A 14665-nucleotide genomic window follows, 5' to 3' on the forward strand; every position below is an offset into this window, starting at 1 on the left:
GCTCTGGCCTATTGTGGAGCCACAGGTGGTCAAGGTGTGGTGAAAGTAAGCAAACTATGAGACAGGAAAGAAGAGCTTCGAAGTGAGAATTAGCACTTGCATATCAAACCCACTGAAAATAGACAGTGGCCCACGAAGACTCCAAGCTGTCAAAGGCCAAAGAGAATAAAAGGTAGTCCCAGGAGGCAGCAAAGGATGGAGAGTGGGCTCGAGGCCTGACAGGCCTGACTTAGAAGCTGGCTCTGCCCTTTATGAACTCTGGTGACCTTGGGCAGCTTCCTTCTTCTCTACCATTAGCCTCCCCCTCCCTCGAAAGCGGACAGAGCCATGTCTCCTGAATAGTACTGTGAAAAGTTAGGGAAATATTGTGCACAGAAACTTGACTCCTCTCTGTTCGAGTTACATGGCTGAGAGTAGTACTATGTGAGTGGTTAATTTTTCTTAGAAATCCGGTTTACTTTTAGAGTGTGTTGTTGCTGTGGTATTAACATTGTATAAGAAATTATAGATATGTACGCAGTTATGTTAATAAAGAAATGTATTTGCATAGAAAAGGTCTAGAAGCTCCGTCTCTACCGGCCAACAAGAATGCTAACTTCTCTATCGGCCAACAAGAATGCTAACTTCAGGTGCCAAACGGATTCCCCGGGCACCCTGGGGCAGCTAAGTCTAAGTGCAGGCATGGGAAGAAGGGAATTCATGCACTCTGAAGGACTCTTTGCATTCCTTATTCTAACACAAAGACAGAAATATTTCAGCAGCTGTGGAAAAAATTGCCCAGAAATCACCTTCCAGTTAATTTCTTTTGAGCTTACACTACACAACAGGGGGCTCACGGCTGTTCCCCACCTGCAAACTTACTTCTCTAAATACTGAAAACACGTTACAGCGTGTTAAATATTTTTCAGGTTTTCTGAGATGCCACTGAGAACTATCAGCAAGCACTGACTTAGAATTTACCCCGGGTCATTCTGCATATTTTTTTTCCACGGGAAACCAAATTGAGGAGAAGTTTTCAAACAATTGGAACTTATATCCTGCTTTAAATTCATGCTGTGAGACTTAAACAAAACTGGATCCTTAACCCGTCCCTGAGCTGCAAAAATATTATTTATTTTTCCTGTAAATGGACCATATATGAGAGTAAAACAAATGTCTTTCTGTCTTGAGATATGTATATGTAACTTTTTTTTTCCTGGCCAAATTCCCAAAAGCCAAACATCTAACCGAATGACTGATATCAGCCTTACCTTAAAAAAAAAAAAGAAAAGAAAACTTGACCTCTTATAAAGCAGAAATCAGGAGATCTGGATTCTAGACTCAGTCTGAACCATGACCTGGCCATGGAATGTGGGGATTCTCTCCAGCTCTCCATTCATGGTCCCTGTTCAATGAACAGCAGGGAGGGGAGTTGCAGGGGGCAGCACTCAGGAACAGGAGAGGAATCGGCCTGAAACCCCATTTGGCTCTAGAATCATATGACTCCAGATCAAAGCATAGGTAAACAATCGCAAGATCCTATTCTGAAAAATATTTTAATATTGACTCAAAACACGGTCCCAAGAAATCCTCTGTAATGCCCTCGTCAAAGGAAAGCCCCCAGTTTTGGATTCTGACCTGTGGGGTGTGTAACTTGGGTCCCTCATCAATCCCTTTATGTAGTAATATCCCCACCTGCTGGAACTTTAGGTTTTTACTGCTAAAGGTGGGAGGTGTTTGGTAAAGCTTCCCCAGGCCGGGTTACCTGAGGAAGGTTCTTCCTCCACCGTGTTCCTTTGTGGAGGAGGCCAGAGCTCTGGGGCTGCGTCCTTTCTCCCTCCTGTTAGATCTTATGGTGGGGCTGCCCTGGGCTCTGGGAATGACAGAACCTCCCAGAAGCGGGTACTCCGTGCTCATCAGAATTTCCACACTTTCCTGAAAGATGATCCTTGGCTTCCTCCTCCTGGGTCTCAGGGATCCAGTTAACGCCTATTGGGCTGGAGATCCTTAAAAACCAAACCCAGAGTCTGGGTTTGGTGTGGTCAGAAGCAGGCCACAGGGTGGAGGCCATGGGAAAGCAGCACTCTCACCCCTCGTGTGGGGCAGTCCCTAATTCAGTCAAAGGTTTCCTTAAATCCGTATCTCCAGGTAAGGGACTCACTAGGGGCTGACTCTTCAAGATGGGGTCCTAAGATTTCATTCCAGAATTGGAGAAGCCAGAGGCTTGGCTTTTCTGTTCTGCCTCAGCTCCTGCTTTGGGAGAGTTTGCTTTCCACTGAAAGCCTCTGGAAGCAGAGGCTGGCTGGCTGGCCCACCACTTACGTCCTATGCGTCCTATGTGACTCCCATGTTCCTCTGCACCCTGTGTAAAGCCTCCCATCTGTGGAGCGTCTCTGCTGAGCCAGCTCCCTTTCCAGGTCCATCACCCATGGAGATATTTTTGGGTCCTGTCAGGAGACTGCCATGAAAAGCTTAGAGCTTTGCGTCAAGGCCACCATCTGAGCTCTGGGCTCCAGGGAGGGCGTAGCCTCTTCAGGGCAGGAAAGAACAGTGTCATTCCCTGGGGACGGGCTGTCCTGAGCTGACATCAGCCTCTTGTGGTGCGGTCCAGAGACTCCAGGGCCAAGTGGACACGACGCCTTTCCCCCCTGCTCCCCACCCACGCCTGTGAGAGCCCCACACCGCTGTGGCTCAGCTCCCCACACTGAGCCCTCAGCCCCAAAGCCCAATCCCATCGCAGAGCCCAGCCAGCCTGGCCCAGAGAAGCGAGGTAAATAGTAATGAAAGAGTCTTTTTTGGATTAATGGGGACTGGCAACCAGCACCTCTTCCCAGGCTAGCAGAGACCTCCTCTCTCCTCTCAAGTTGACTGAGGAATCGTTGCCAAAGAGTTCCTGACAAGAACCCCCTGCTATGCAGGGAGCATTGCTGATCTCCCTCTCAAAGGTCATCTTTCCACAGTTCCTCCCTGCCTGCCCCTCCCATCAGGAATTTCTTATTTCACAGAGCTAAATGCCACAGTCCTCCTCAGCTATATTGGCAGCCTCCCCTCAGAAAGCAGGCACCACACAGAGCAGAAGGCAGCACCCCAAAGACAAAGTACAGTGCCCAGTCCATTAGATAAGTGTGAATTGGATCTGTCGCAGATGTCCTAGATCACAGCCAGACTCCCTTCTTTTGTCTTCAAAACTCTCCTTTTGGCTCCTAGCAAAGTCCACCAGGTCTCCTCATCAAGCCAGGACACTCCCACTTAAACCCGTGGCTGCCCTAGAAAGGGGCTAAGGACTAGAAAGGCTGCACTGCCTGAATTATTCTGTGGATTCTAGCATCTAAGGTAAGGTGGATGCAGTGAGCCCAGGAAGCCTAGGCATAGCTTGTCCTCAGGTATGGCCACCGCTTCAGAGTGACAAAGTGCTGTCATGTGCATTTTTCCTGTTTGATCCTTTTTTTTTTAAGATTTTACGTATTTATTTGGGAGAGAGATCACAAGTGGGGTGGAGGTGGAGGAGGAGGAGAGGGAGAAGCAGACTCCCCGCTGAGCAGGGAGACCCACTCAGGTCTCAATCTCAGATTACAACCTGAGCCGAAGGCACGTGACTCAGCCACCCAGATCACATGACTGAGCCACCCAGGCACCTCTCCTGTCTGATCCTGAATCACTACCCTGGGAAAGAGAAGGCCAGAGGAAGTAGGAGGCAAGTTCAAGTTTCAAGAGATCTTGGAAAAAGGTGCTACTTAGGAGAGAGGTCTCCTTCCTGGTCCTGCATGACTGGGATGGAATTGTCATTTTACTCCTATAATTAAAGACCAGCCTTTGGGAAACGCTTGGTCTGGGTCCGGTGTATGAATGTGCAGTGGCATCGGTCCCTGAGCGTCACAGCGGAACCTGGGTGCAGGTGCTCTTTCCCCAAGCCCGGTCTTCCTAGAGAGCCAGGACTGGAGCACAGATGCCCCAGAAGAAGATCATTTGCTCATGGCTTCACCAGGAATGGCAGCATTCCAGAGTCCAGCAAATTCCATATGCTGGTATTTTGTTAAAACTTGGCTAGGAGACTCATTCTTCTCTGATAATATCTCTGAGGTTATATATGTAGCCCTTTTTGCAGGAGGGGAGTAGGAGGAAGAAACCCTAGAGAAGAGTGTCATAACGAGATAGGCTGGCCTCCCTTGTCAACATGTGAGGGAGAACCCTCGTCAGAAAGCCCGCCATTTCTAGACTCGGTGCTCTGCCCAACTATGAGATCGCCAACATCATTGCTCAGTGCATGGCAAAGGAGGAGAACAAAAGGGATTCTGCTTTGCCTCTGCACCTTTCCCCATGTAAGCACCAGGGAAGTCAGCATGTCTGAACTAATTTCTGGGTATCACACAGAATAATAATATTCAACACATCCTGAGTCCTAACCACAGTCTAGGCATTGTAATAAGCACTTTATGTGAATTAACTCATTTAATTCTCACAATGATCCTATGAAGTAAGGATTCTTCTTATCCCCATTCTATAGATGAGGAAACTGAGGTGCAGAGATTATTTAGCTATCTCGTGAGGCAGGCAGGGGGGAGCACAGGCAGCCTGCCTCCAGATCATTCCATATAACCACTGGGTTTATACCATGCCTGGAAGCGTGGATTGTGTCCCCTGGAGTATAGCTGTCTCTTACTGGGCCAGCAGAGCCTTGAAACTGGGGGTGGGGGTAGGGAGCTCCTGACACCGGAGCCCTGGCCCATGGTTCCAACCTCCCATCTCCCAAACGTTTGGGGCTGCTTGGATGCCAGCTGCCCCAGAATCCAGTAACCCCAGTAGAATGTCCTTACCAGCATCTCCTGCTCTGTCCCCTTTGTCTCCTTTCTCTCCTTTTGGGCCTCGGTCACCTGACACAGAGGAGGAAAATTGACATTAGAGTGGAAATAAATCCTGACCATGGATAAAATATTATGTGCAAGAGATGAATTAACCCAAGACCCAAGACCTGAGAAATTCTCACCAGGAGCCCCCAGCCCTGGAGGGCCTGGCAGGGAAGGAAAGATAAGAGCTTGAGTCTATTATGCTGCATGCTTTGGTCACCCCAGAAGGAGGTAAGGGGGTTCACCTGAGAAATTTCGTTCCCTCTTAATTAAAGTGTGGAAGAGCAGAGTCTACCAGCACAGGCTAGAGTCGTGGTATTCAATGGGAACAAGACAGGGCAAAGCTATTTCTAGTAAGTAGTCAAGGTTTTAGAATTACATGGCCAAGTTTGCTGTAACAAGCACAGGAGGAAAAGATGGGGAAAGGTCTTCAGTTACTTTGGGAAGACAGAGGTTATACATCAGGCAGATTTACCGTGGGGGCTGGGGGAGTCTGGGAAACATGGGAGAGAGCTTCCGGGCACACTGTAGAGTTTCCTTCTCAGGATGTGGTTGAAAGGACAGAGCTCTTTTTCCAGCTAGCATCTTACGTTCCAAAGAAGTAGAAGGTACTGACACCTCTTGAGGGAACACTAACTAAAATGACCAGGGAATTCTATTCCAAGTACTTCCAGAAAGATATCTGCAAGTCAAAATCCTGTGGCATATGGTCTGGTGCAAGAAGCCAGCCAGCAAGTTCTGGGGAAGGATGCCTATGTGATCCAAGATTTGAAAACAGAACAAAACAAAGCACCCCAAGGTAATCATACACGTAAATATGAATATGCTTAGAAAAAGATCTGGCAGGGTGTTCCCCAAAGTGTTTACAGTAGTTACTCTAAAGAGTCATAGCGTAAGGGACTCAGGGAGGGGACTCCCTTTTTACTTTATACTTTACATACTTCTGTATTGTCACATTTTTTTAACAAGCATGTACGACTTTTGTAGTCTATTTTAAAATAATTTTTTTTTTAAAAAATGTCCTCCGTAAAAGGGAGGAAAACCTCAGCCTGTTTAATCACTAGAAAGAAGCCTAAAAGTTCCCAGTGATCCAAGATGCAGAGACCCTCCTAGACACGGGGTGAGAATGATGAATAGTACTCTTTCTTCGTTTTCATCTTCACAAGGGAGGAGATCAACACGGGGGAACCAGCACCCAATTTCCTCATCTTGCCATGCACTTATGGTAGAAGTCTTCAAGCTCTTGAAGAGAATGTGGAAAACCAGGCACTGACTAATACCGTGGATGCCCCCTAACAATGAACGAGGGGACTGCCTTCAGGAAGAAAACCAATTCAGTAGGAACACTATCGGCAATGCACATCTGAGAACTGAATTAAAGTTTCAAATACTGGGGGAGTCAAAAGCATGGGACGGACTGTTGGGAATCTGGGGATACGAGGAAGGAGGTGGGTATCCTGGGTCTGCTGACCCCCATTTCTCCTGTGAGCCTAGTCTCCCCGCTTGGCTTCCTCTGGCTACACCACTGATCTGCAACCCCCAGGGACATTGGCTTGCATTTCTGTTGCACTGGAAAGCGGACAAAAGGTCTTCACACAAACATGACCCATGTCATCCTCATGACAGCCCTGAGAAGTATGGTATCGTGAGGATTTCTGGGTTCGGGACAAAGAAACGAAGGTTTAACAAGGCTAAGTGACTTGCCCAAGGTCACTGAGCTAGCTGGTCAGTGGCAGAGCCAAAAGGCAGATCCTGGCCATTCACTCCAGTGTCCACACAGGTGCCCAGAGGGCTAGTGGCGAACAAGGCTACATGGGGACTTGGGGATTTGTTATTACCTTTGAACCCACGTATGCCCATGGGTCCTGTGGCTCCCATCTTCCCATCATCGCCCTTGGGGCCTGGCAGTCCTGGGGTGCCTCTCTCCCCTGGCAGACCTGGGAAGACAGAGGACAAGTTGTAGAGCATCAGACTCAGAAGTGGAAGGGTCTTTGTAGGTCATGATCTGGCCCAGCAGTCTGCCTCAACCAGACATCCCGCTGCAGCTTTTCCTTCCTGATTCCTTTCAGTTAACTTAAAGATGCTGCCAAAGCAATTGTCCTATCGGTCAGCACAAGCCTTCGCAACTGGCACCTTTTATCTAGTTAGGCTGGACCTCTCCATGCCACGCCCTGAAAGGTCCAATTCTATTGTGAGTGGTAGCAGTGGTGCTCTATCCATTTGGGAGATGTCCCTCTACCTCTAGCTATGCTGGAGATTTAAAATCAGCAAACTTTTTTTTTTCTTGAGTACTTTCTATGTGTCAGACACTGTTCTGGAGTCTTTTCATAAAGTATCTCATTTTATCCTCACCATAAACTGAGGTATTATTTCATCTATATGACAAAGGAGGAAACTGAGGCCCAGAGAGGTTAAGTATCCTGCCCAGGGTCACACAGCAGAGAGTAGCAGGGGCAGGATCTGAGCCCTGGCCTTCCTGAACTGAAAGCCTGTGGTCAGTCAGCTTCACCTCATGCTGGATGAAAAAGACTTACTGGCATTTAGGGTAGGAGGAAGATGCGACAGCACCCCATCCTCCTTAAGAGAAAAACCATGAAGATCCCTTCCATGCTATACATCCAGAGAGATATAGCAAAGGGGACCGTAGGCTGAGGAGGAGGGAGAAAGTCAGCAAGGCCAGTAAATGGGATGACCTGCTGGCAGAGGCCCTGTGGCCACTGCCTGCCTTTCACCATGGAGAGCCAGAAACAACAAATGCTTTCACCCAGTGAGAGCCCTGCGCCCCCAGAGACCTGACCTAAACTCACAGTTATCTCTGTAAAGCAGAGAACTCTTAATTAACTGATTACTTGTTCTTTCCTGCTTTGAATGTGAACTTGGCTTTCTCTGGTCTTTTTCCGTGACTTGGAAAAACCTGTCTTCCAGTAATTATTTCTCCAGAGCTAACATCAAATGTCTGGAAGAGGATGCATGGCCCCAGAGGATGGTGCGACCTCGCAGAAGGGCTGATTGGTTTCTTTTCTCCTGCCTAATGCAAGGTACCTGTTTGGAGTCCAGCCACCTTGTATCTAGAATGAGATATACCCGAGCTCCCCATCATATAATTCAATAAGGCAGAAAAGGAGATTCCACAGCCCTGTGAGTGTCTAGGCATCCTTGGTTCTAAATTTGGGGAGTTCCCCTGGAGGGGAGCCAGGGGTAGAGGCCAGGTCACAGGCTCTCCTTCTACTATCTTCTGCCCCTTCTCTGGTTTGCAACCTCTTCAAGATTTAGGAAGAGGATAGTTGAGAGATACAATTCCTGACATAAACAGACATCTTTCCCCAAATAAACTTCCCCTTTTCTTGCATCATTTAGAAGGCTTTGCACTCTTCTAGAAAAATGCTGCTCACAGCAGAGGCTCAGAAGTGAACAGACTGGGATGCCAAGTCCGACAGTCACAGGACAGGAACTTCTGACACAATGAGTCAAAGAAGAACGCCCTCTTTCCAGAAGGCCAGGAGCCACCCTCCCTGCCAGCCCCTGGACCTTCAGAGCTGTCACTCGCGTGTTCATTGATCTGGGCAGAATCAGCAAGCAGGAGGGAACATCCAGGGTCTGGTGACTTGGGAAACACTGCAGGAAACAACACACTTGCAGAACACTCTCCAATGCTTCTGAAGGCCTTGGTCATGTGAACCCTGACTCTTGTGGTGGGAAGTAGCTTCAGGGAACTGTGAGCCTCTCGTGCACCCCTTTTCTTCAGATCCTGGTACTTCCTATGAAGAAGGATTTGCTCCATCCTATTGTCATACCTACAACCCATCAATCTCTTGACAGACCAGGGCATTTGAAGGTAGGTTGAATGGGCACTCTCCCAGGGAACCCTATCACCAATGTCAACAAGAAAGTAGAGGGCCAGGTATGGAATGGGGGCACCCTCCCCTTCTTCGTATGTGCAGCTTCCTCCTGGGGCTTCACAGTCACCTCGAAGTCCAGGTAATCCAGGGATCCCAGGCTCGCCTTCCTTCCCTTCCTCTCCCGGATCACCTTTGGGGCCCGGTGGTCCTGAAAGGGATACAAATGGCACCAAAGTTAGAAGGTAGCTTTCTGGAACAGGACACCTGTAGAAGAAACAAAAACTCCCTCTTCAAGAGAAGAAGGGTCAACATTATGCTTTGGGAACACACAGGGCTCCACCTAGCCTGGTCTTATATGAGTGCAGGGGGAATCAGGGAAAGCTTCTTGGAAGAAGTGTTATCTAAAATGAAATCTCAAGAAGTAACAGAAGGTGGCTAAGTAAAGGGAGGACTGCGTATCTCTGATCTACCCCCACCCCAACAAATGCACATGCTGAGGCCCTAATCCTCAATGTGATGGTGTTTGGAGGTGGCCCCTCGGAAGTGATCGGGTTTAGATGAGATCATGAGGATAGCGACCCAGTAAGAGACACAAGACAGTACTCTTGCTCCTTCCTTCCCTACCTTATCATGCTTGGAATGAATGCTCTTTCTCCCTCTCCCTCTCCCTGTGCCATATGAGGACACAGCAAGAAAGCAGCCACCTATAAGCCAGAAAGAGGGCTCTCCTCAGAACCCAACCATTCAGGCACCCGGATCTCAAGACTTCCAGCCCCCAGAGCTGGGAGACATAAAGTTCTGCAGTTTGAGCTGCCCGGACCGTGGTATTTAGTTAGAGCAGCCTGGACTGACTGAGACAGAATGAAAGGGAGAGCTCTGGGCAGAGGGAACAATCCCTACAAGAGCTTGAAGAAAGAGACATGTGAGCCACTGTGGGATTAGAAGCTGGGAGCACATGACAGGATGAGAAGGGTGAACAAGTGGGAGGTCTTAGAGGTCTGGCTCAAGTGTTAGACTTGACCCTGAGGGCACCAGAAGCCACAGCGGGACACGGGAGAAACAAGAGTGTGATCTGATCTGTGCAGGAAGAAGATGGTTCAGGCCGCCATGTTGGAAAACGGCTCAGGATGGGAGGGAACACAGACGCAGGGAGGCCACGAAGAGGCTGCATCCGGGTGGGAGGCAGTGGAACTCTGAATTAGGGAAGTGGTGTTCCGGAGGGATATGAGCAGCTGTGTGGAGGCAGAACAGACAGACGTTGGCTAAACATAGGTGAAGGCGGGGGGAGAAGAACAGGATCAGGTTCAGATTTCTGGCTTGAACACCTGAGGGGAGGAAGCAGGTCTAACTGTTCCTGAGCGGGGCTTTCTTCCAGGGCCAGGCGCCACTGTGGCAGGGATTCCAGCCTATGTGACTGGATCCAGTCCCCACAACGAGGCTGAGTGTTGAAGTTACTTGTCTGAGGCCACACAACTAGGTAATGAGAAAAGGAGCACAGGTTCCAACTCCGGTCTCTCTGGCCCCAGCCCTGTTCCCTCACTTGTCATAGGAGACAGCTCCCCGTTCCCAAAACACAGTTAGACCTTCCCACCCCCCCAAGCCTGCTGCCCACCAGGTCAATCTTGTGCACTTATCTCGCCCTGCCTTGTCCTCCACTCATAACTGTATGTGTTCTCTGTTTCCTAACAACATTGCCAGCTCCAGCCCAGACATCCCTGTCCCAGCTGTGAAGATCCAGACGCCAAGATCCCCACTCCTGCTGCCTTGTGACAGAAAAAGACCAAGGAAAATGCCAAAACTGTATTGTACTGAGTTGAAGAGCATCCCTTCAAAATTCATGTCCACTTGAAACCTCAGAATGTGACCGTATTTAGAAATTGGGTCATTTGCAGATGTAACTTGTTAAGAGGGGGGTGATCCTAGAGCAGGGTGGGTCCTAACCCAGTGCAGAGAGGGTCCTAAGCCAATGGCAGGGCTTCTTAGAAGAAGATAAAGCACAAACAGACACCCAGGGAGAATGCTACGTGACAAGGGAGGCTGCATGTCTACAAGCCAAGGAATGCCAAGGATTATCAGTGACCATCAGAAGTTAGGAAGAGGCCCAGAAGAATTGTGTCCTGCAGCTCACAGAGGGAACGTGACCCCATGGACACCTTGAGTTCAGACTTCCAGCCTTCAGCATGGTGAAAGAATCAATTTCTGTTGTTTTAAGCCACCCAGTTTGTGGTCCTTTGTTACGGCAGCCCTAGGAAACCAAAACATGTACACTCACAGCATAGCAGCGACAGATTGCACAATAAATATTTGATGAATGAATGAGATCAGAGGGTGTTAATACATACAAAACAATCAGGCGGCCAAGATCAAGATGTACTGATACGTTCCAAAAGTTGGCACTGTCCTCAGACCCTAACCCAAGTTGACAGCTCTTTAATGATTCAATGGCACACACACGGGAAAAAAGCAATCAACAACTTAAAAATGCATGTGTTACACATACAAATCATTTAAAGGGGACCAGGTTCTGCGGCCATCTTCCTCTCTCTATGAAGAAAAGCAAAGTGAGCCTGGCTATAGCAATCCCAGTTTTCAGGCGACAGCGTTTAGACACAGAACTGGCTTAGAACACATCCCAGATTACACGGCAAAGGAAAGGCATAGTGGAAGGAGCAGATGAGCTTCCCACCCCTCTTCCAGCAATCTCTATCAGATCAGTGGGCTGCCCGGATGTCTGCACTCCACTGCTGTCCCTGGGAAGGACGTCCTTCTCCCAGTGCCCAGTATACTCCCCTCCTTGTCACTGTCCTCTGTCCCTCCACCCTCCCCACATGGAACTCAGTGCTTCCAGAATCAAGTGGGTCAAGGAGGCAATGCACTGAGCACTAGTATTCTATTCGTTCTCCTGTAGGCATGATTCAATGTATGATCTTCCCAGGAGTAATGCTCTGCCCAGGGAATGGCCCTGGGGATGGGGCCTCAGGGTGGTGGAGATCCTTCGGAAGGTAGGTGTTGAGTATGAATATGAAGTGTCTTGGGTTCAGGTCCTGGTTCTATAAAATCTAAGTTAAAACTCCTTCCCAGACATTTGAGGAGTCAGTGGATTACATGACATGCTGGATATAAAGGGGTTCGGTAACTTTTGAGTGGCAAGGCCATGCTAACCATCTGTACCCCTACCCCCTTTCCTAACGCTTCATCAGAACTATCCCAAGACTACCATGTATGGTCATCTTGGGCTGCCCCTGAAATCGCCTTGCCAAGCTTAGCTGGCTCTTTCAAGGAGATGCGGGTCTGGAAACATCCTACATGACGTGGGTATAGTTTTTAAGACACAGATGAGTGGTTCCTGAGGGCCTGTACAGGAGATGAACTGGGAGGGAATGAGTGAACAGCAGAGGTGGCTGCTGATTTCTAAGTCATACCCTTAGATGGAACCAGCCCCGCAGACTCTGAAGGACCTAAACCATGGCCCGTGTGAGCTTCATGAGGCCAGGCTGCTGGCGGCCCCAACGACCAAGGTCTTCTTGAATCACTCCTGCCTGTGGGTAACACACACCTGGGGTCTGACTTCTTATCATTTTCCTGGGAATCCAGGCCAAAAATCTTTTTTTTTTTTTTTTTTCTTTCCAGGCCAAAAAGCTTGAACCTGTTTTGACTCCTCCCTTTTCTCTGCTCCCCACACCCCCTTGCTCACCAAGGCTCACCATCGGGGTCATTCCCATGTCATGCCCCCACCTCCTTCCTCTCGGCTACCACACTCCTCCGGGTCTTGCTCCCAGACTTTTTAAAGACCTCCTTGCCTGCGGTCTCACTAAAACCCCTGAATCAAGTCAGAAGCTAGTGAACTCACCGTCTCTGGGCTCCCTCATAGCCCAAGGGGTCATAGCCCCTCTATCGGAGACCCCTGCAGATTCCCCACCCGACCCCTTCTGCACACTCAGTCTGATGCTCTGGACACAAGCTTCCTTTCACCTCCACAAAAACATTCTCATGTGTCCCCAGACATCCACCAAATCTTTTCTATTCCAAAAGCCCCATCCCCCTTGGGCCTGACATTCACCTTCAATACATACCCGTTCTGATCTTTTAGGGCCCCTGGGCAGAGCCCCCAAATCTGAGAACTGGAAGGCCCCTCAGACATGACTGTAGACAAACTTCTCAAGGGAACACCCCTGAACCTGGGTAGGCCACCCTGGGCCCACTTCCGGGGACCCACCCCTCATCCTGCTCCGTGGTCTCCAAGGAGTTCAGGCCCTCTGCCTCACTCACCACAGAGAGTCCACTAAGGAGTTCTGGGCAGTCATAGAAGCTGTTACGGTATCAGCGGTCCTAATGGTACCCAGCAGAGCTTTTTAAGCTCTTGACTCTTGACACTCTGACTTGCTCATTTCTTCTATCACTCGAGTAGGCCAGAGCATGGAGGTTGTCTGGGACAGGGAGGAGCGGGGCCTACTTCTCTGTGGGTCCACCTCCTACATGGGGGATGGGAAGGAGGAAGAGGAGGAGGAGGAGGATGGAGAGAACCCTCCGGCCCTGTGCCCAGAGTGCCCTCCCAGAGCCCACCCACCAGCCCAGTCCTGTCCGCCCCCATCCTCCCTCACTGCCCCCAGTACAGCTCTGTCCCTTGAGAGGGCTGCCCCTGGGCTACACCAGCTGGACAGAACGAAGCGTATGTGACTGAGCACTGGCTTCTTCTGGGGCCCAGCCAACAGGGAGGGAGAAGCAATCCATTCTCCCTTCCCGGATCCTGGCATGAGCGATGGGGTGGGGGACATGCCGGGGCTGGAAACAGGACAGGGACAGCTGATGAAGTGGGCCTGAAGCCAGCAGAACCGAGACCAAGATCATAATACAGACACTGCCCACTGCACCACACACGCTAATCCCAGCGCGGCTGACCAAGGTGGAGTCCCTCAGTTAATTACTCTCCTTCCCCACTTGACGTCACTGGGCCCTGGGCTGTCAGCTTCGCCTCTAGGGTTTTGCACGCTCTCCCCTTTCCTTCACTGTGTGGTGGCAGTGCCTGACAGCAGCGTTGCCCAGCCTGGGGGCCACTCGGCCCAGACCCACAGGGGCTGCCCCCCACTTCAGCCCACGCTGTGGGGCCAGCTCTCCTCGGACCTCACAGCCTGAAGCTGAGGCCACTGTTTGCTTTCAGGCCAGGCTCTCCACTCCCTTTCCAGCAGAGAGGCTGATGCAGAAGGCAACAAGACAGAGTCCTCCCATCCAGCCCAGGGAGCTGCTGCCCAGCCCATGCTTCCCAGGCCTCGGTGGGACAGAAACGCTCTTTACAAACGTCCCGGTTCACAGAGATCTTTGATCCCTCCAACACGTCCCTGCACGCTAGAGGCTAGAGTTGGAGCCCAGGACCCAAGGCCTCCCTCTATCACGTCAGCCCTTTACAAACACTGCTGTGCTCTCCACTGCACGGTGTGCTTTCTTGAAAAAGCAGCTCACCCATAAATCTGCCCTGCCAACAGCTTGTTTTCATGAACTGAGAGATGGATTTTCGAGTCCCAGCTGGACCACCGGCTTGGGATTTGACTTGGACAAGTCATGTCCCCCTCTCTGGGCCTCAAGTCCTCAGCTGTAAAACAAGAGGAATGGACTAGCTGATTGCAGAGCCTGTTACTACTGTAAGGCTCTGTGATTCTGTAACCGTCCATCTAGCAAACAGGCCATCTGAATATGGTGGGAAGTCTAGCCTTCCTGCCTGGCTCACACTTTCCTCCTCCTGGATGCCTCCCTTCTCTGGTCATCTCCCCCCTCTTGCTATGTCCCCCACTCTGGATATTTCCTCCCTCCTGCTATGCCCCCCCCCCACTCTCTGGTTATCTCCCCACTCTGGGAGGCCTCCCCTCTCAGGTTATCTACCCCCTACCCTGGATGTCTTTAAACTCTGATCATCTGAGTTCTCTGCTTCTTTCCAACCACAGACAGATTTCAACAGACATAATTAATACTGAAAATCCAAAGCAGAAAACAGAAAGCACTGCTGTGAGG

General features: G+C 50.0%; 1 protein-coding gene across 4 annotated transcripts in view; it reads right to left on the reverse strand.

Moving 5' to 3' along the window:
• Window positions 1-14665, reverse strand: part of SCARA5 (scavenger receptor class A member 5) — a 119407-nt gene that overhangs the window by 29284 nt on the left and 75458 nt on the right. For all 4 annotated transcript variants that reach the window (XM_082728015.1, XM_082728017.1, XM_082728016.1 and 1 more), the window contains exons 5-7: window positions 8790-8870; window positions 6662-6760; window positions 4794-4850 (exon numbers count right to left, since the gene is read on the reverse strand). In XM_082728015.1, the coding sequence (XP_082584141.1) occupies window positions 4794-4850; window positions 6662-6760; window positions 8790-8870 (237 nt within the window). The remainder of the gene's footprint in view (window positions 1-4793; window positions 4851-6661; window positions 6761-8789; window positions 8871-14665) is intronic.

The sequence above is a fragment of the Mustela nivalis genome (genome assembly GCF_964662115.1).
Source record: "Mustela nivalis genome assembly, chromosome: 4".
In the NCBI taxonomy this organism is placed as follows: Eukaryota; Metazoa; Chordata; class Mammalia; order Carnivora; family Mustelidae; genus Mustela; species Mustela nivalis.